General features: G+C 33.4%; 3 protein-coding genes across 6 annotated transcripts in view; 1 reads left to right on the top strand and 2 right to left on the bottom strand.

Annotated features, from left to right (window-relative positions):
- Window positions 1-19,114, top strand: part of LOC129750907 (microtubule-associated protein Jupiter) — a 619,733-nt gene extending 600,619 nt beyond the window's left edge. For both annotated transcript variants that reach the window (XM_055746098.1, XM_055746097.1), the window contains exons 7-8: window positions 6,809-6,991; window positions 16,327-19,114. In XM_055746098.1, the coding sequence (XP_055602073.1) occupies window positions 6,809-6,991; window positions 16,327-16,472 (329 nt within the window). In that variant the 3' untranslated portion in view covers window positions 16,473-19,114. The remainder of the gene's footprint in view (window positions 1-6,808; window positions 6,992-16,326) is intronic.
- The window catches only part of LOC129750906 (type-2 histone deacetylase 1), a 446,066-nt gene that overhangs the window by 400,536 nt on the left and 23,302 nt on the right, over window positions 1-22,228 (bottom strand). The gene's annotated exons all lie outside the window — the stretch shown is intronic.
- On the bottom strand, window positions 19,066-21,016 carry LOC129750909 (D-aminoacyl-tRNA deacylase-like). Its single transcript, XM_055746105.1, has 3 exons — window positions 20,864-21,016; window positions 19,628-19,718; window positions 19,066-19,571 (listed from the first exon to the last, which is right to left on the bottom strand). Exons 1-3 carry the CDS (start codon window positions 20,904-20,906, stop codon window positions 19,169-19,171), a joined length of 537 nt encoding a protein of 178 aa, XP_055602080.1. The 5' UTR covers window positions 20,907-21,016; the 3' UTR covers window positions 19,066-19,168.

Genomic DNA, 22,228 nt, shown 5'->3' with positions numbered 1-22,228 from the left:
TGAAAATCCCATAAAATATGTTCTCATTTCGCTTGAATGTTTGTGTGTAGTGTATAATTTTACTATGGAGCTCGAGTCTTTATGCCGGGAGTACTTTTCTCAATTATATAAACTTTTGTCTAATACATGCCTCAGCGCATTTTCGGCACATAATTAGCTCCGATCGGTACTGAAATTAAACAACCTCTTCTCTGGGTGTTGTACCGATAAGGAAATTGCTTGTTCTTCACCTCTTCAGGGTGTTCGGTTGATCTTCACCAGAAAAGTACGGTTATTACGGATGATCCCGGCCCAGACTTTCAACAATGCAGATTTATATCGTCTGCCAACTAAATCTCTCCTGCCTCAGCTGTGACTTCGCTCTTTTCATCCGTTCTTACTTTCGTTCCACGGGGAGGTCTTGAAACCTTTAAATCTTGCAGGGCGTGGTCTTAAGTTTATATTTGAGCATCTGATTTCTGTTTTGTTCTGGTATATTAAAATTCACCGCCAATTTAGTGGTACTACGTAGAGGAATTCTTTAAAATCGTATCTTGATGATCTTCACCATGATATATGTGCAGTAGGGTGGCATGACTGACATGGCAGCCAAATAGGTCATATTGAATTTCGAAAATCAACCACAAACATTTTGTAGATTGGCCAAAAAAACTGACCTGTGCAAAATTTCAGCTCAATTGGACTTGATTTGGGGGTGCTTCAAAGCGCGTTAAAATTTTCGATGTTTTTCATCCTCTATAATTACCAAAAGGAGGGACCAAATTAAATAGAAAAAATCAAAGTTTCAATTTATAAGACAACAGACTTAAAAATATTTGAAATGTCGAGATTTGGTGATAACTCAAAAATAAAATCGAGTTGAGCGACAAAGCCGATTTTCGGAAAATCGGCTGCATTCATCAGGAATAATAATTTAAAGAACCGCAGTGTACTTATCATTTTATAAGAAGAATTAAATATAATAAATCTCACTAAAATTGCTCACCAGAGCTAACACATGCCAAATTTCAATAAAATCTGACCATGGGAAGGGGTTGCTTGAGAATGGGATATCAAGACATTTTACTCGGAAGAAGCAAAAATATTGTTTTTCCTTTACTGGCGGTTGGCTTTTTATGGATAATTAAAATAAAGCCAAAATAGGAAAAAAATATTTTACCAAAAAACTGCAACACGATTAGACTTAAAACTACGGATTGAATTTTAGACCACCATTTGCAACCGAAATACAATCTTTGAACAGCAGTAACCTTTTTTTAAGTTCAATCGTGTTGCAGTCTTAATATTTAGCCTAATTTAAGCTTTAAGAAAAATATTCATACCAAACAATCAGTCAATGAAGAAAAGGTTATTAACGCAAAAAAAGTATTTTTTGCTTCTCTCGAGCAAAATATTTAAAAATCCTATTCAGGCTTGAGACTCAAGCAAACCTTGGTAAAATCTTGCAAAATTTGGCAGGTTACCTTCGAGTAAGCTAACGAATAAATTAAGCTTGGAGTGAGTTAGACTTATCATATTTAATTCTTTTCTATACTAAAAAGATTAACTCTTTAGTACACTGTATTATTTTAAATTATTTAAAAAATGCTAACATTACTGTTATAGTAAAGTTACCATAACTTCTTCAACTTTCAACACACCAAGAAACGAAAAAAACACCAAGAAATCTTTGTTTCGAATTGAAGTTCAAGTTTCATAGGAAATAAGATTTTGAAAGTGCTACCATTGAGTCTTAAAATGTCGATGGTACAAAACTTTCTCAAAAAAAAAATCACCTATAACAACAATTCCGTTTATCATCAGCAAAAATGCAGTTGAAACGATCGATTGAAAATTGGTTTGCTTTCAAAACGCAAAATAGAAATTTCAAAGAAATTTTATGCGGTCCAAGCATGGCCAAAGCAACAGGGAAGGTTCTGAGGGTTAAACCCCCCTCCCCCATGAGGGTCTACACTCTCGGTCTTAATATAGACTCAAAACTAATACCAATACCTTGAAAACCCATTCCAAGTTCAGAATTAAAAAAAAAAGCATTCACTTGTTTATAGAAATTCAGTTCAGAATATTACACTTCATATTAATTCAACTTATTTCGGAGGTTCTGGTTCAATTGTATTTCTATTTTCGTATTTCGGATTCTGTACCCATTTTCAGATTCTTGATTTTCAGAAAAATCACAAATGGAAAGCTCCTGAAAAATTCCTGGTTCAAATTTAGTTTTGCATTTCATATCAAATTTGATTCTTTTTTGATTTTTTCGAAAAAACCAAATGCATTTTCACTATTTTGATGATCATTTTCTGAATATGATAAAAAATTAGTTCTTTTACAAAATTCAATAATGACAAAGCTTCAAAATGGCGATTAAAAATAGAAAACTCAAATTCAGAAACATCATTGAAAATTAAAAACATAATGCAAGTTCACAATTCAGATTAACAATAATCAATTTAAAAAATAAACCAAATTAAAACCAAGAACTTCAGTTTATAGATTCATGAATGAGGGTTCTGAAATTTGGCTCATAAAATTTAATCTGGAAATAAGATTCAGAGCTCGTATTTTTCACATTTAAGAAATCGTAAAAAAATATCAAATTAACCATTTTGTCGAGGAATTGAAGAGATCACAAGCTTATAAAATTTGCTTGTTTATTCAATTAAAAATTTCAAAACTTTAATCATGGGCTTGTGATATAGCTCAGTTGGCAAGTCAGTTGCATCCTGAGCCGATGTCCGTGAGTTTGAGCCCAAGAGTAATCACAGTTGTACCGGATAATTTCTTCAATGACTGTCCGCAAACTGCATCGTTGATATAGATAAGTCGCGAATGACATAAAGATGGTAAAACGACTTTAATCGAAACAAACAACAATCAAAGATAGTCTGTACCTACACAAAATTCAGCCGAAAATCACAAAGTTTTGTGGAACGAAAAAATCCAAAATTTTATATTGAAAAAAAATCACAGAATTTTCATAATGGAATTGTTTCTTAATTAAAAATATTGGCTGATAAAGAAGCACGTAGGTACCTGATCTTATAAAAATCTGCGAAAAAATTGTATATTTTCTCGATATATTGTTTAACATTATTAATATTGCAGTTTTTTAAATAGCAAAATTTCTAACTAAAATCATTAATTTGTTTATTTTTGCATCAACCAGTTTTCAACCAAATAATTTGATTTCTTTTCCTCCATGGTTAAAATCTTTGAATTTGCTCAAAAGTTTGGAAGACTAAGATTTGATTTGAGCACAGAATAGGTTAAGTATTTCAGAATGTTTCTGCCGAAAATTCCGCCAATGTTTTTTTTTTAAATTTGGCAAAACCTAATCATTTGATCTCTCCATCTTTCCAACTCATCAACCTGGCAACAGAAATTTGAGCATAATTCGTGCATTCTTAGAAAAAATGATGAGGAAAACATAAAAAAATTGCTTTAAAATTTAAATTTTTCTTTCGAGGCATATCAGCAGCGCTCAAATCATAAAAAAACGTATATTTTGGGTGTAAAATACTCTGTAAAATCGTTTTTGGATCCAAATATCAAAAACTTACCATTACTCAGGTAACATCCGGGCAGCTATCTCAAAAAACGGGAAATCCGGGCCGAGCTGGACTTGTCTAGAATTGTTCACTGAATATCCGGGAAGGCCCAGGTTAAACCGTGCAATCTTGGTGGTTTAGAATTTTTTTTATTAAGAAATTTAAGGTTCCTAAGAAAAATCATTTTATGCTCAAATCAAATAAGCTTGATCTATCAAACTTTTGAACAAATTCAATGATGTGTATTCCATATTTCGTTCATCATTTTAAAGATTTGTTTATCTATTTTCTAAATAAATATTAATGTAAGAAAACTCAAATGAATAATGATATAGGAACGAAAATAATATAGGGACGAGCATAACGCTAAAACTGTGGTACTGAGATAAATTTTATTTTTGGATTCAGTGTCCGATTTTACATTCAAAATTTGGCTCAGTCAATAAAGCTTACGATTTTTTAAAATTTTGTATAATTATCATTAGAGATGTACCGAATAGTGGTATTCGGCGAACGGCCGAATACCGAATATTGGCCTTTTCAACTATTCGGCCAAACGAATATTCGGCCGAATATTCGGTCGAATATTCTATAGAGTTTTCAATGAAAAAACTTTAAGAGATTTTTTCAATGCTTTCTGTTTCTTCCATATTAATGCCCCTAATGTTTTTGTCGATTATTTTCAATCAGATGATATTATCGGATGATGCATTACAAGATATTTTTTAAGTAGGGGTCTTTCTGATTTTTAAAATGTCACCAATAGCTGACATCAGATGACTTGTCGCTTCTAGGGCGTTTATCACCAAAGCGTTTGCGTTCCTGTGTAATCTGGCATAAAACTTGTCGAAACAGGGCCAAGCTATTTGAAATTGCTTCTCTGATATTGAATTAGATAATGGTCGAATTTGAGCAAGATATCTTTAAAGTAGTTGTTGAAAAGATTGATTATCTTTAACCTTAAGCATACCATTCTGTCAAAGTATCCAGACGGTCAGGCAACCATTAAGATTTTTGAAAAAATAAAATTTAAAAAGGTCAAAAAATTTATGTATATTTTGACATTTTAGAAAAATTGAACACAAAATCAGAATAATTTTAAAGAGGAATTGGAGTTTTTTATTTGATTTAGCAAATAATCTGAAACCTCGGGAAGTATTAAACAATATCTGGACATCCCGTCCAGATTTGACTTAACTGGGTTCTCTACTGGATTTATGGGCAAGTCTTAATCTATCCAGAAAATTTGGAATAAACTTTAATCACAGTATAAAACGATACAGTTCAGCATACTCCTGTACGATCTACAGTGAAATATACGCGGATACACTTTAGATGTTTTACTGAAACCGTAAGTTTTTAATGATTGTGTAGCTTTTAAAACGTTACTTCTGGATATTTTCTGTAGTAGATATTCGGCCTGTCTGTAGTAGATATTCGGCCTATTCGGCGTATTCGGCCGAATACTTGGCTCAACTATTCGGTGAGCCGAATATTCGGCTTAACGGTTTTTCGGCGATATTCGGCGCCGAATATTCGGCCGACCGAATATTCGGTACATCTCTAATTATCATGGTTAATTTAAAAAGACTCCCTGATCTTTGTAGGTAAAGTTTCAAAATCTTGAAAAAGGCTTTGTTGGTTTTAAGACAAAAGTAATCTTTTCCCAAAACCAAAATTTAAAAAAGAATTAACTAATAAAATGTTCTGTTGGAAAAATCGCTTCAAATATCCACTATTATTCTAATAAAAGGGTATATTTTTGTGGTACAATTTGTTTATCGAAAAAATTCATCGGGTATACCATGAGTATATTGAACTGCTTTTAATGTGATTTAATAGGAATTTCCGGAAAGGTTAATATTTATTTTTTTTAAATTCTTTTATTGTTGTGATGCTTAGTTTAAAAAAAACTTTTGTATCAAGTTATGCTGTTCACAATTCTGCATGCAATAATTTTGTTCTGCCTGCCTGAATATTTACGACAGCAACATAGAACAATTTTCGATGTTTTTTTTTGTCTTCGAGATGCCGTTGTACTTTGAACTATCAAATTAGCCACCACTCATTAGTGGTCTGCCTGGCAGAGATACAAAGCCAGAAAAAAAAATCACTGTGATAACTTTCAAAGTCACATCCATTCAGTAGCTGTCAAACCATACGGAGTTTAATATGGACCTTTGAATTTTTCGAATAATAAAAAAAACTTAAACACGCCACCTATCGTGACTAAACCAGATCTAACCCATGCTCGGCACCACTAGGTTCGAACTTGTGAACCTGAACCAACCCAAACCAAAGTTGCGCTCATTTGAAAAATTGTTTGGCCGAAAAAATTTGCACCGACTTCAGCTTGGTTCCCGATACTCAGTTTATATACCTAGATGAAAGAAGGCACCACCAAAACAAATGAGCCACCTCCAAAAAATGAAATTAATGTTTGCATGATGAAGCATTTCATGTATGTTTGCGCTGCTGCACACAAATTGCTCCGTTGATTAATGTTTGACAAAATCATCGTAGTTGTTTTGGTCTTTGGCTAAATAGCAGGTGCTGAAGTTCTTTGATTTAGTTGTTGTTTTTCTTTTTTTTTATTTCTAAAATTTATCTCGCTCGGCTACACCCCCAAAGTACCAGTAATGTAACAAAGTCAGCACCCAAAACACTCCTTCTCGCAATAAAGCTTAGCAACCGTTCACCTTAGTTACTTTGAACCATTTGAACGTTAGTTTTTGATTCATTTGTTGTTGTTTGTATTGGAAATCTTTTTTCTTTTCTCTAAATCTTTTGATCTTTTCTTTCCTTGAATGTGCTGTCACCCAACATCCAAATTATGAATGGATCCCTTCCTCCGTCATGTTGCTTCCAACTGTTGTCCTAATTTGAAACTCCCTCGAAAAACTTCCATCCGGATTTGCTTGCGGCAGGTGATGAAGAGAACGCTTCCGGATCGGATTCAGCCTACTCGCCGCAGCAAGATCAGCACCTGGGTCTGGGTCGGCCCCGCGGAGACGGAACGGCCGGAGTGTCCTCAGCCCTGGGAACACTGCTCGGATCTCCGTCCCGACGGATCCAGCTCAGCCACCAGGACCAATTCTATCCGAGTGGCGTAGCCCTGAATCCGACCTATGCGTCAAACATTAATCTCTGCATCAGTGACGACATCATAATCAGTGTGACCGATCACGACGACGAAGAACTTCAGCAACAGCAACAGCAGGACATCGCGCAGCAATCCAATACTAATGTCACTCTTCTAGCTTCCGCAACGTCGCCCAAGTCCTCGTCGATGTCCTCGTTCCAAACGTCTTCGTCGTCTGCGTCCCAAACATCTGCTGAGACGCCCCGCTCGCCCCGATTTGCCCAACGGAATCCGGTCACCGGAAACGGTGTCGAGGACTACGCCGACAAACCGCGGAAACCGAGCACGAGGCGTGGAGGAGGTAAAGCAAAGACAACCAAAAAACGACACACTGCTTTCTCTGCTGCACTACAAACAAAAAATCTAAACAATCGGGAAACTCCCCTTTCGATTGGATTGCATCACGCTTGTAGAGTTAGTTTTGGTTTCAGTTCTCCAATTGGACCGTTTTTATTGTTATTTCTTCAGTTGTTTGAAAGCATTCTTTAAAAAGCACGATCCCTTCAATTAAGAAATTAGAGACACAGTGAAAACCCCGATGTTGTCACCCCCGTCATGATAAATTGGGGAGATTGACAAAATCGGAAGATTATGTAGCACCTAAACATTTTTTTACTTTAAACCATATTTACAATTTCCGTGAAAATGAATGTGAAAAAAACATATTTTGTCAATAAATCAAAAAGGCGGCACAACTTGTGTGTCATGGTGGAATCGATGAGAAATTGTTGAAAATCCAATTGGTTATGTTGTTTGAAACCACCTAAAACTGTTTTTTATTCCGATTCCTCGGTTTTCACCGCGGAATTTTCAACTTGCCGGGGAAACGGAATAAAATCGGTTCTAGGAGGTTTACAACAACAAAACTAGTTGAATTTTCATCTTTCAACCATTCCCCATCGATTCCACTATATTACAAAATCTATTTTAGTCGCGTTTTTGAGGTATCGATGAAATCATGTTTTAACGTTCATTTTTACGAAAGTATTAAATGATATTTTACAATAAAATTATTAAGTGAACATGAATATCGTACCAAGTAATACAAAGTAGGAGGGTTCGATTGATAAATCGATAAAAGCGACTATTTTATTTTATAGTTTATTGAATTCAATTCAAATATTTCTTTCGATATTTTGTTCTTACAGTTTTTATTGAGATCAGGTTAAGGAACTGATCAAGATTAGAGATTGAAAAACGTTCCGTTAATGTGCATAGAGTGAAGTACAATGAACAATGATTAAGCTCGTATACGTATGAAACTAACTTGAAAAAAACTCTAGATGACCCCACACCAACAAAAAAACGCATGAGAATTTTCATCGTATTTGTGACGAATACTTGGGCCATCGTTTTCTATCCATTTTGGTGTTTCATATTATCAAGTTTACATCATAATAGATGTAAAGTTAAAATACTATTCCGTTTTGTGGATTTCTTAGGGACTTAGGGAAACCCCCTCGTAAAAAAAATTAACATTCCGTTGATCATGCCAAGTACTAGAAACCTATTAAAGGATATAGAAACTATAAAATCGGAATTAAAACGTATAATATTACAGCTAAGGGGGCCCTCTTGAAATAATATCTCGAATAGTTTCACTCAAATATAAGCTAATAAGCCTTTTAGAGTGAGTATTGCAGATTTTTTCCCGCATTTAAAAAGGCTGAGCTTATTAGGATCATTCTTTTCCAAAACTTGGTGAAATTTGAGCATTAGATTTGAATTTTTTTCAAACAAAATCCGGAAAAATTCAGGCAGAATTCAATGATGTTAAAATCGTTTTCCAAACTTTAAAATAAAAAACCAATTTAGATAAAGCCCAACTTAATTTTTCTGTTTTTTTCTTGTGTAGAAATCCAGAAAAATACGGACTTGTTTTTTATAATATAATGGCAACCAGACAAACCGTAGTTCGCTTTACTTGTTCACTTTTTACTTTGAAAATCTATGTATGCTCGAAAAATAATTTGAATGCCTTGCACAATTGCAAGGTATATTGCTTTAAATGTAGAACATTACCGTTATTTTTGAGGAATTTATTATTCATGTTTACCTAAATTGATTTAAATACATTACAATAAATATTCCTGAATTTTATCCGAACAATAGCAGAGTAAATGCAGGGAATTATTGAAATTTTAAAGAAATATGAAGAACTTGAAGAGAAACATTGAAAATCAATGGGAATTGTATTTATAAAACCGGACAATCTAGAATGCTCACTAAGCATAAATATGAGTATGTATAATGCAAAATTATTGTAAGCTTTTTGATCATTTTTTAACTTGCGAAAATCTTTTGAAAAATTAAAGTCCTTAGTTGATTTAATTGGTCCAATCAGCCATACAGAGATACTTAATCGAATGCTCATTCCAGTTTCTATCTGAAATTTTAAATTCAAAAAGAAATTTTCAACTGAAGTTTTCTTCTATTGACTAATTTATTTTCATTATTTTCTTACTGAAGTAAATATCCTGAATTCAGCATTTTATTTTCCAATTGATAATTCTCAAATTGTTTTCAATACAAATAGAGATTCAATTCATTGACATTTTCAAGTATTGTATAGTTTTTTTTAATTTTCATGTTTTCTAAATTTTATCAAGTCGAGATCTTTGGTAAAACTTCTAAACACATCTTATTTTTTTAATGATCACTGATTATGTATTTTGAACATCTAATCTACATACATCCTGAGTTTTTGTTTTCAAATTTATTTTTTGTCACATTTAAATATTTGATGTGAAATTTAAAATCCGCATCACACTTTAAAGTTTCAACACATAAGATAAAAACGATTTTTTGTGTTTATAAATATGAAATTTTAATAAAAATTTATATTTTAAATTGAAAATTTAGTAATTTCTTCTTTGGTTCTGATTGTAACTTTGTTTCACAAGTTTGTATATGCAATATTTTAATTTGAAACACTAAATTGTGATTCTGAATAAAATCTGATTTCAGGGTTCAAATACTACTCTTGAACTTTTAAATCCATAGAATTTGAATTCACTTCTTTTGTTTTTTTTTCAGTTTTGAATTCTAAATCTTAAATTTTTAATGTTCTCAATTGTAACGAGGGAAATATTTATCCTGCTTTCAATGAAGCACATACCAAGCTATTACCAACGATGAAATAAACATATTTTAAAACCTATCTTTGACTTTTTCTATACTAGAATATTTGAGTTGCTGATAGAGTTATTAGATGAATAACGAATCGAATTTTGAAATTAACTTCTCTCATGAAAGTTTTCATTTTCAATTAGTTGGCATATAAGAAAGAGTGATTCGTAGGAGCTCCCTGAGAAAAATTTCCTTAGGGCCCCCGATGACTCAACCCGGCCCTGTATGTACGACATGTAATTTTAAAATTTTTGCAGTTCAGAGTCTTATTTAAGACATCTTCTGTGTGGAGAAAAAGAAAGAGTTAAACGTTTCAGTAGCAAAACCAAATCTAGAATCAGCACCATCGAAATCCAACTGAACCGTGCTCATCACAACAATCTTTTTATGACATCCGTGCCTTTTTTAGGATAAGTGCAAAAAAAAAATCGGCATCTCTGAGAATTTGTCACATGATAGTTCAGACTCTCTCCTATCCAAAAGTACTTTTCACGAAAAAATCACTTTATAATTTCACATTTTCTTCTTCTTTTTCTTCTTCTACATCAACATGGCCAAAACATGTAGGCTTCCTAGAAAATGGAAGACTTTCGCCTTTCATTGTTCATTTCAGCGTATTATCTGTTACATATTACCATGCATTGCAGATTCTACAACGGCCAGGCCAATCATGTGATGAAAACCGCGAAAGATACAGGAACAATGGTGGAATGAAGCGTGGAGTTCCCTGCCAAACGCTTCATATGATATTTCGCTAAAATTTTACACTATTGATTCATTGGTAATTGGGAAAAATCTGGGGCGAATTAGGATTAAAGGAGTAATTTTAAAAAGAAACGATCTCACCAAACTCCAAAGGTTCCTGCAGGTGCTATCTCCCTATTTTTCCTGGTTCCAGTCATCTTCAAATTGGTTGCATTCACATGTTCTCAACATCGATGTTCCCTAAGTTTCAACCGCCTAACATCAACCGCGAATTGATTGTTCGCGTTAACCTTAGGCTCTGTCAAGTACTCAAAAAAGCAAATACAAGCCGAAAGTAAATGTTGCTCAGACCTCCAGTTTGTTTTTCCGTTCTTTTACTCGGAGAAATCTACATGAGCATTTTACGAGAACAAAAATTTTAACGGAAATACACTCATCGATTGATGCACAATCACAAGATCATCAATATCCCTCCAACCGAAACTTAACTTATTTGATTTCAAGTATGAAAATCACGACGACCGGAAATAGATTGAATTTTTTTTTCACACACGATTCGACAAGCACAACAGAACACCAAATTTAGAAATGAAAAACCTCTATTTCAATTATTTGGATGCATTTCAATCACTTGTAATATGTATCTAAACAGAAATCTCCAAAAAAAACTAAAATTCACAAAAATTAATATTTGCGAGAATACAAATGAGAAAACGCGACGCTGAAAAAAAAACACGACCGTTCTCGAGCACGGCTTGCTGAATTTATAAAAAAAAAGTCCTCAAAAAATTACTAGAAACTCACACAAACTGGAATGAAAAAAATGTTAACCAAATATTTTGGCAAAAAAAGGTATATATTTCATAGAAAATTTTGAAATAAAATGATATAAAATTCTAGCATCAGCTGTTAAAATATCTGGCAACACTGTAGAAAGTTTAGTAAAGCATTACAGACCCTATTCGTTTTTAGCAGCATGCTCGTAAATTTTTGTTGCCAAAATCGAAGGGGTTTTTGACGTTTATTTTTTCTTAATATAAACTACTCAAAATAATAGTAAAGAATAATGAAAGCCTTGAATTTATTAGATTTTCTCAAATATATTACTTTTTAGCAATAAAAATAGGATTACTCTATTTTTTCACTGCTTGAAACTAAATCTTTTCAGCCATTCTAATAAATCTAAGGCTAATGTTATGATTTTCTGTAATTTTACAAAATTGATAATAAAAATAAAAAACAAAAAAAGTGACAATTTTTTTTTTAAATGTTGCCAAAATCGAACGGGGCCTGTATAAGAAATGGTGTATTATCGAAGATTATTTCCATTGAGGACAGAATGCAGTTTTTAGTTTAGGGGTGAAATTTTCAATTTAATCATTTAACAATTATATTGTATCTCCCTCAAAATTCATTTGTTCTTTGGACATATCTGGGCGTGGATCCAAAAAAACTTTGTTCGAATTAAAATTGTATATGAGTAGCTTTGTAAAATTTTGCCTAGAAAAAAACAACTTTTTATTAGAAATTAAAAAAAAATTATATGTTTCCTTGAAATTTGTTACCTTTAAACTTCCGGTTTCCGTTTTAAGGAACGTTTAAGAGTTTATTTATTTATCAACAGATAGTCGTCAGCTGTGACTTGTTTGATTAACTTTTGAAAAGCCTTAAAACATTCATTTTTATGCTTATTTCAATATGATTATCGACTTTAAAACCCACTTTATCAATTAATAAGCCTGTTTTTTTTTCTGGAAATTTTACAGTACGCTAAATTTAGACCAGCAACAAGGAAATGAGAATATTCACACTCATTATTGAATTTTTTTCATTCTTGAAAAGTTATTTGCTTCCTAGCAGAGCCTCGTAAAATTTCAGGAACTTTCAAAAATCGAGTTTGAAAATCAATTTTGCGCTTTTTCTTGAAGGAGAAACAATAGGATCGTTTCATGATTAAGTTGAAATTTTCTTCACTCAAATGAAAACTGCTTTCTGACTGCGGAGGAAATAATTATCGAGAAAACAGCTTTTTTTATAACGCTTTTGTTGATATTCTACAGGGTTGCCATTTATTTTACAACTTATTATGAAACTTTTTTTTATTAATGTGAAAATTTTCTACTTATTTCATACCTTTTTGCCACAAATTCAGCCAAAAATCTTCTTCATCAAAATATTTCTTGTTTTTAATAATTTTGGAAGAAGTTTCAAATCATTTAAACAAGAATCTGCAGATTTCAAGTTTCTAGGAAAAATTGTAATCGTAACCTTAGAGAATGAGCTTGTGTATTTAATTCGCTCATATTACAAAAAAATCTCCTCTATCATAAGGCAAATTTTAAGAGATGCTGAAATTGTCTTTTTTTATTTGTTCGTAAATATGAATGTTGAACAACTAATCTGATTTGGATGATCTTTCAAAGTTCATTTTAAATGTATCTGCTTGTTTCACTCATATTGATATCGATTTAAAATTTTTTAATTGATTGTTACCTACCAACTTTAAATTTTGTTGAAATGAAAACAAAAATCAACAGTTTTAAAACAAAATCGGGTACGTTTATGAAAATCTTGAAATATATTTTCTCACACCTCACTCTTTCAGAATGATTTAAATTAACTCAATTTTTAATCCAGATAAAAATTGGTTCATATTTAGTAGAGTTGCTTTAAAATAACTATGAAGACAAAATCGGTTCAGAAATGGTGAAAAAATCGAGCAATAGCAAAACCAAAATGGTATGTAATTTTTTTAAGTAAGATTTTTTTCCACCGGAAAATATGGGATAGTGGTCAAAATTTTCATCCGACCCCAATACTTTTATACATCGTTGGATAGATTCATTCTTTTCAATTTTAAAGATAAAAAAAATACTTAAATACAGCGAAGCAATTGTTTTTAAGTATTTTTTTTTTTCATTCGGAACTACCTTTGGAATGCAATTTCATTTGAAGTATTAGAAAATAAGAATAAATTAACCACAAAATGAATCTAAAATCATCAAAATAGGCTAACATTTTCGGACAGGAGAACGCCAAAAAAAAACGGCAGGTAAAATTCAGATTTTTTTTCTGAGACCTTCATTTAAGGTGATATGGTGTTTCTGAATGATTGAAAATTGGTCAGTTTTGATGATTGAGGAAGAAAAAGAACTTCAATGTACATCTAGATTTTTAATCACGATCCTCAATTAAGATAAGTTAACATATATTATTTTAAGATAAAAAAATTAAATATTAAAAAACTAAACTAAAAAACTTTTTCAGACAAATGTAATATTAATTTTTTGCATCATTGAAGCGCATGTTGCCATAAGATTAATAAATTCATTCGATTAAGAGCACGACGTATCGTAGAAAACATAACATCTATTAATACTTAAACGACCGTTAATTTTCACCTGAAATCAAAATGTGAACGATGATCTTGATTTTTCTCCTTGTTCTTTCTGTTTTGAATCCGAAATCATTCCTGCAATTGAATATTGTTGGAAATTACTTTTTTCTTCAATATCGAAAAACATACACAAAAACAGTGATTTTTTTGGCTTTTTCGGTCTTGAATGTAGATCTGGTCTTTTTCAAGGGAATTTGCTTTCGAAATCGACAAAAACAACAGACAGAAAATTCCCTTGAAAAAGACCAACAAAACTGATCGAAACGTTGGGAATTTCAAAAACCACCGTTGTTTGATCTACATTGAAGACCGAAAAAGCCAAAATACCAATTACCATATATGATTCCCGGTCGAAAACATAATCCTATACACAAAAACATTTTTCTTTTTAACATTCCAAAATTCTCATTTAGTGGTTAAAATACACTAACTCAAAACAATAAAAAAAAACACTGTTTTTTGGTTAATTTAAAATCCGTGATAAAACAATGTCCTTAATTCAAATCAGAATTTTTTTTATTTTTAAATTTATTTGATATGAAATTTTAACCAATATGCCTTTGAATGGACTGTTCCAAAGGATAAGAAGTGCAAGCAGAGGCACTTGAACTTCTAGTTAGGGTTAGGAAAAAGTTTTCTCCACCGAAAGAACATATTGAAATCATTTAAACTTCGAGTCGAGCCGTTATAATGAAGAGCGCTCCACTGGGTGTGGAGACGAGCCCGTCTTCAATCCACGATTCCATAAAATGAGGTAGCCCAATGCTCTCCCCCCAACCCTCAATATAGTAAATAAATATAAATATATTAAAAGTTATATTATATTTCAAAATGAAAAATTACCTGATATGAAACCTGAAATAAAATTGGTGTTAAAATTCCCGCTTTCCCATTCCCGTGATGAAAAATAAACAAATAAGTATGAAAATCTTTGGAAGTTATTTAAGAATTATAGATAAACAAGTCAAAAAAACATTCAAATCGTTTGTCCTTAGATTTTCTAATATTTATTTAACACGCTCGTCGCCACGTCACCCATATTCGGCAGACGGGTGTATTTCCTGGGGGGCCCCGTCACATCAAAAAGCATGTGACGCTCTCTTACTGGAGTTTACCGCTCAGCTTCGCCACACGTTTCAAATATGCGAGTTCTCCCTCTTAGCTTTCTCTCTCTGAAAATTTCTTTGGGCCCGGCTAGCAAAACTACCAAAATGAGCGTGGCGATGAACGTGTTAATGGGTCGTGAAAAACTAGCTCTGAAATCTCTCTTTACTCCTAACTCAAAAACCATCTCGATATCATTTTCTAATGATAATCCGCTCAACACATGTGCAAATTAAACACTCCCTCTTAGCTGCCTGACAATGCCTATGCGTGAGGGAATATCCTAGGTACTGCGAAAAAAAAACCTGCCAAATAAAATAAAATGAAAATACCAAATCTCGTCACAAGAAAGAGAAATATAACTTTTTTACCTTAAATTTGATCATGGGTTGAGTTTAATGGTATTGGCCAGAATTTCAAATTCGTGTAATATTATCAAATACCTGGCAAAAACCAGGCATTGGATTTAGAAATTGACGACAATAGATCCAGGCAATATCCTAACCAGTTTTGACGAAACCCAGATATTATTCAACAAAAATTAAGGAAAGAAATGAAAGAAAAACCAACAGACTTAAAATCGTATTAAAAGTTCGAGAAAACCTTCCTTTAATATTTTTATAAAACCTACACAAAATCATTCGTTTTTGGAGGCATAAATCAAACGATTTTACATCAAAATTTGTTTTTATTTTGTTTTATTTGCCAAATAAAGTGGACCAATCCGGGCAAGTCAGGCCAGGGCTATTTTTTATAAAATTATAATATAAAATTTTTTATAAAATATCCGGGAAGCCCGAATCAGATCGGGCAATCTGGTAACCTCAGTATATAAGCTGAGTGCAACCGAGCAATAAAAATATTTTTTAAATGCTCTAATCAATGAACTTTAAATGCGGTAAACTTATGTTATATTGAAGGAATTATTGAGGTTGATGAATAACAGCAAAGTTTTATGCTGAGTTCAGACACCGAACCGAAGATTTATTTAATCTGCAAATCTTATTCGAACCAAAATCAAAGTAATCAAATATCTTATTTTCGACATGCAATGCCGGAATTGGATACAACTATTGAAGTCTTCAATAATAAGCAAAATAAACAATATTTTCCGTTAATAATGATTCAAACGATTTTCAGGGAAAAAAAATTATGATGGATTTCTTCATTTTATATAAAAAAAAAAATTTAGAATCTGTAATACGTTTCGCCAATTTGCAATTTTGACATATTTAACTTATTAAAAAAAAGCTGTTCAAACCATATCTCTAACTCGTTTCTCTTCATTTTTCCTTCCCCAGAAAATGGCAACCCGGTGACCGGTGAAGGCTACAAATCGGGTGGCGCAGCGGAGATCAACACGACGATCCCATCGCTAAATGGAGCCGGTGCCGTCATCAACAAGAATCGCATTCCCCCGGGCGGTTTCTCCTCCGGGCTGTGGTAGATGCCACGAGCAACCGAAACGATATAATAAAAACAAAAAACAAAAACTAACAGAATAATCCCGGATGGAAAGCCGGGATCAAATACGAGAAGATGCGAGCAGAAAATCATTGTTGCCAGAATTGAATTTCGATTGACGGTTGATTTTTTTTTGCGGAAAAAGAGGATCGTCCTGTGAGAATGATATAATATTTAAACATTAACGAAACACATATACAGTGTCACAAATTTCAACCACAACACAAACACACACACAGCCACACAACATACTACTCTCTATGCTATCTAACACTACCACCACGAGGAAAAAAACACGGAGGGAAAAATCCGCAAATTGAAACGTTCTATGTGGGGAAAATCAATCAACTCATGAACCAATACAACAAAACGCCAGAATCGTTGCCGCCCGGAAGAAACCCAAATATCAACAAAACACACACACATGCATACTCATGATTAAGAATCAGCTCTTTCACGGAGAGTTGGCTTAAAATCCCGAAAAAAAAGCCAACCGATTTAACTTCGTTCCGAATCTTGAAGATCCTTGAAGCGAAAGGATCGCAATAATCAGTAATAAAAATAATTAAAGAAACAAAAAACAAGTGAATAAATTCGAGTTAAACAAATATAAACGTGTTTACGAGCAATTAACCCCTTTTCTGTGTAGAATAGAGGAACAATAGATCAGAATTTTTAAAAAAAATCACAATAGCGAAACCACAACAACAACAACAGTTAAAAAAGAAAGGAAATAAATCTCTGTAGATTCCGGTTTGAATTTTGCGGATGATTGTATCCCGAGTTGAGCGAGAGAACGAGAAAAAACGAAACCAATTGAGGTTGAGAACGAATTTTTGAGGTTAGGTGAGGTGTGTGTGGTCACATCTGTTTGAAGGATGCGAGACGAAGATGGAACAAGCTTGAAGTATTTATTCTTAAAGACACCATTTATTAACAGAAAAAAAAAGTTTAAACTACAAATAACGCAACCGTGTAGCGAACGAAGTTTATCAGAAAACAAATCTTACTAACATCAGCAAAATGTGTTGAGATCAATTACCTTAACCTATCTTATATACACGCTGAGAAAAAATAGGTACCGTTTTGAGAAAACTTTTTTTCTTTATTCAAAACTGGTAGACATTATTGTAGACCCATTTCAAAGCTTGTCAATTGGATTTTTTGTGTGTGGTCTGAAGAAAGAAAAAAACGAGAAGATGACGACAAGCTAACTCCATCCAGTAGTGGTTGTTTCCGCGTATTCTTAACATATTGATAGAATCGATTTTGTTTGGGTGGAATTTTTGTGTTTTTCCTTTTTTGCCAACCGAATCGAACAGTTTTTCCCCTCAATATCAATTTAGGTGTCATTTTTTTCTGCGTGTCGTTAGCCTTCCTGCCACTAAGAATAAAGGATCTAGATTTGGTTAAATTAATCAGAAATATTTCCATACGCGAGACAAGCTAACAACAAAAAAACAAGTTTAAGAAAAAAAAACTAAGCCGAAGGAAGGTTTCACCAAACGACACGTTCGATAAAATTACAACCCATATTTTGTCCCCTTTCCTCGTAATCATAGAGTTTATATTACATATACATTTGTCGTATTATCGTATATTTGTATTTTTCCCAGTTTATTCCCCGAAAGACAAGAATTAAGAAGAGAAAAAAAAACCCATTAGTGTGTAATAATTTGAACACGATTGACTCGAAGACGAACGAACTTTCTTCTTCCAGCTATTATTTCCGGGTGCCACTTACAAGTTTGGTTTGAAAGCTTTTCTATATTTATTTCACCAATGCTATTTTGTACAACAACAAAGCTAGAACGAAATTAAGAGAAAAAAAATCCAAGTAAATTAGATTGTGAGTTAACGTGGCCTCAAACTGTGGTGTGGTAACCTTCACGAAGGACACACCCGTTAGAAAGAAGAGATAAAGTAAAAATATATGACTTAGAAAACCCTCTTAGAACCCCATCCTCAAACGAAGGAAAAATTATCTAGTTAGAAAGTGTATGAAAAAGCAGGTGATGCCATCAAAAACAAAAAAAAATTAAACAAAATTTAAAGTACTTCTCTAAAGTTTGGATCGAGAAAAAAAAGGAAACAAAATCAAACGCATGATTTTACGGATCAAATTCTGTGCACTAGGGTAATAGTTGGAAAGGAAAAAAACCCCAAAAGGCAAAAAAACGTGAAGAGAAATGTAAGAATTTACATACTGTTGAAATATGAAAATATAAACTGAACAGGAGTAAAGCGATGTCGATACATTCTATACATAAAGCATATATATATTACATATTTGAAAAACAATAAATAAAGAAACAAAAAAATTAAAAAATAACAAGTGGATAAAACAATCTTTTCCTTGCCCTGTCTCCCCTCCCGGAAAACAAATCAAGCCCTTGTGAACCTTTTTCTTCCTACCCGAATCTTGTCAAATGTAGCAAAAACATAAGTCGCATTTCGAACGTGCGAGAGAGTGAACAAAAAAAAACAACAGTAATCATACAAAACAAGAGTTGGAATGATCAAATATCAAACCATATTTCTTACTATACTATAAATGTACTCGATCAGAAAACAAAACAAACACTTCTTTTTTTTCATTTGTAATAATAAATTTTAATTTAATAAGCGTTCCGGCTCAGGGATTTTTGTTCATCCGAAATCCAAAAACTAAGTCACAGCCTAACTTAAGGGGCTTTCTCCCTGTCCCTGTTTACTTTTCGCCTTATGTTCGTTGGCCCGCTTCAGTTTATCCAGATCCTGCTGGCTCTGAACCGGTGACTCCAGCTCAATAGTAACCGGACCATCGTTTTGGATGTGAACCTGCATCATCGCGCCAAACCGACCGTCCTTAATCATATCCGGACGATACTGGGACCCCAATTTCTGGAGCAGTGTTTGATATAAACTTTGGGCATCCGGTCCCTGCATCGCCCTGCTGAAATCCGGCTTGTTACCCTTCATCTTGTTGTACAGGGTGAACTGGCTAACGCAGAGGATTTCCAGCTGTTGATCGAGCACACTCTGGGACCACCTTTTTCCGGCGGGGTCCTCGAATAGGCGGATGTTGAGCAGTTTTTTCGCTCTGAAAATGTTTAAAAAGATTTAGAAAAATAGAAATAAAACTAAAGCTTCACTCACAGCCAGTCGACATCGTTGGCATTGTCGTCGCTTGAGATTCCAACCAACACGCAAAGACCCTTTCCGATTGAGCTGACTAGTTCTTCACCAACTAAAAAGATACAAAAAACCAAACGTTAGGATTAAGGGATTCCTTTGTATTATTTCGTAATAGGTAGCTTCATTTTGATCATTCTAACCTGACAAAAGCTGGATGATTTTTGAAGTGATTTGAAGATTGCACCTAAAAGGTAGTAATTTTCGAACTCATGCGTTAACGATCTCTCGATACAAAGATATGTCGACTGAATAGTGCATTTTAAATGAAACTATGTTCAAAATCAAGTTTAAATATCATTGGAGAGAGACGATGTCCATAGGTATGGGGTCTAAGTTTTGTTGGGCATAAACAAACAAGTTATTAGAGTATTGGATGAAACTTGACGTCAGTTTTGCTGCAAACACTCTACAAAACACGACAAAATAGTATTTGTTTAAAAAGTTTTTCATCCATACATCCAACCCGACGGATTGGTAAAGCACGTGCTTCTCAATCGGACAAAAAGTCTAAACCGCCCAATCGGACATAAACGCACCAAGCTTTCCATAAAATATGCTCTTGCCTCAATTTCAACTCCAATAAAATAAATTTTCTTCTACTAAGCATCTGCTTTATCTATCCGTCATTAACTTTAACTTCAACAAGAATTTTAGTCGTTCACCGCAACACCAATAAACTAGCATTTAATATTAAATCATCGGTGACTATTCGTTAAAAAGAAAAAAAAAATCTGAAAAAATACATGTGTTTTCATTCAAGATGCAAAAACGAATTAAGTTATCCTTTTTGGGGAAGATCTGGTGACCCCGGGCGCAAATGGCCAGATAATACAAAAAAAAATCCCCATATTTCCGTGTATTTATGAAAAAAAAACTTCAGCTGTTACGATTAGAAAATTCATAAAAAAAAAAGTTCAAGAATTTTGCTCCTTCAATTGAATTACGGATTGTTCATCCTCCAAAAATATTTTCAAATATAAGCTTTGCTATGATTTGAGAAAAGTTCATCTGATCTTAAATTTCTGGCTCATCGTAACGGTGGAATCGGCAAAAACATAAGCGGCACAAGGTAAAGAATTTTCATATTATTTGTTCAGTTCTGGCAAAGTATTTCTCAGCCTCGTAAGACTCTGCATTTCGGTCACATTGTAATCAGATTCAGGAATGTGTGTGAATAAGTTTTTGAAACTCACTTACCAGTTACTTTGGCTGTTGTTACTCGTTGAATTATTGCTTTCATGATATATTTAACAATATGATAATTTCAAACTTGAATCTATTTTGAGAACAAATTTCTTTGCCTTGAATGTCGAATGTTGTTGTTTTGGTCCTTGTTGACCGGTTTATTATTGTTTTTGTTTGTTTGCATTTCTCTCATTCACCGAAATACAGTCAACTATCTTTTGATGAGATTTATTAGAATGACAAACATAAAATTACTTTTAAGGAGCCATGTTATCTACAAACAGCGGTATTTGAAAAAAGTTGAATTAACATCCAAACTACATTTCCAAGGATTAGGTTATTGAATAAACCCTACATTATGAAAAACAATATATGAAAACATCGAGATGAAGTAGATAGATTGTCTACATAGCACAGAGTTGAATCAAGAATTACATCAGGGGAGCCATGATTTCATAGCAGCATATTTTATGGCAGACCATATTTGAAACGGCAGTTGATTTACGAAAAAGTGCATTTGTTAATTTGTTTGCAAATTTTTTGTTTCAGATTTGGTACGCTCGGTAAGTTTGTGGAAGAAGAAGTGAATAAATTAATAAAACTTGGAGGATGGTCGATGATCGGAAAAAAGATAAATTCAGAATTGAGAAGGCATATACTGGCCTGGGCATACTCCCTAGCCGAAAAGGGAGAAAATGCCGCCATCAATGGAGATATCCATTTATTTTATGTAAAGAAAAGATCGACTGTGCAAACCTGATGTGCTACGTCAATGATCTACATTACGCAACTTCCAAAAAAAAAAACAGAATGTAGATTCAATCAATATACATTGATTTTGCCAAAGCCTTCGACAAAGTACCTCACAGCGTTGCGACGATTAAACTTGAACGATATTGTTTTGCTACGTGGGCTACTAGTTGGCTGCATTCCTGCTTGTTGAATCGTAAAGGCTTTATGAACATCGCACACACTCTTCTGTGTTCGATATGCCGTCTGGAGTCCCTTAAGGAAGCCAATTAGGACCGCTTATCTTCGTGCAGTTAATCAATAACCTGGAAACATTCCTCAAGTCTCAAAACTGCTGTATGCTGATGGCTTGACAGAGTTATCGACTCAATAGTGAACTGCGCTGTGCTTCAAAATGACATCGACAAATTATTGCTGTGGTATGACACAAAGCATACTTCATCTTGAATCTGGACGAATTAAAACGGGTCTATCTCGGAGCTATGTAAAAATGTTCTGTACTGATGTGGTTTTGATAAAATATCGAACTTTTCGTCGAATACCACCCATTATATTTTGGACACCCTGTTCGCTGACCCCTGCGGCTGTTTTGTTCCTCCATTTTTTCATCAAAGTTGCATCCCGAGT

This window comes from Uranotaenia lowii, chromosome 3 (assembly GCF_029784155.1).
Source record: "Uranotaenia lowii strain MFRU-FL chromosome 3, ASM2978415v1, whole genome shotgun sequence".
Lineage (NCBI taxonomy): Eukaryota > Metazoa > Arthropoda > Insecta > Diptera > Culicidae > Uranotaenia > Uranotaenia lowii.
The sequence above is the reverse complement of the archived record's forward strand: the minus strand, read 5'-3'. Positions and strand labels throughout refer to the sequence as shown.

Bases quoted from the DNA above. Each gene is read 5' to 3' on its own strand.
- LOC129750909 (XM_055746105.1), bottom strand. From the start codon at position 20,906: ATGAAAGCAATAATTCAACGAGTAACAACAGCCAAAGTAACTG. The intron at 19,719-20,863 runs GTAAGTGAGTTT...GTATCTTTTTAG, and splicing joins AACAACAGCCAAAGTAACTG to TTGGTGAAGAACTAGTCAGC. The intron at 19,572-19,627 runs GTGAGTGAAGCT...AAACATTTTCAG, and splicing joins GCCAACGATGTCGACTGGCT to AGCGAAAAAACTGCTCAACA.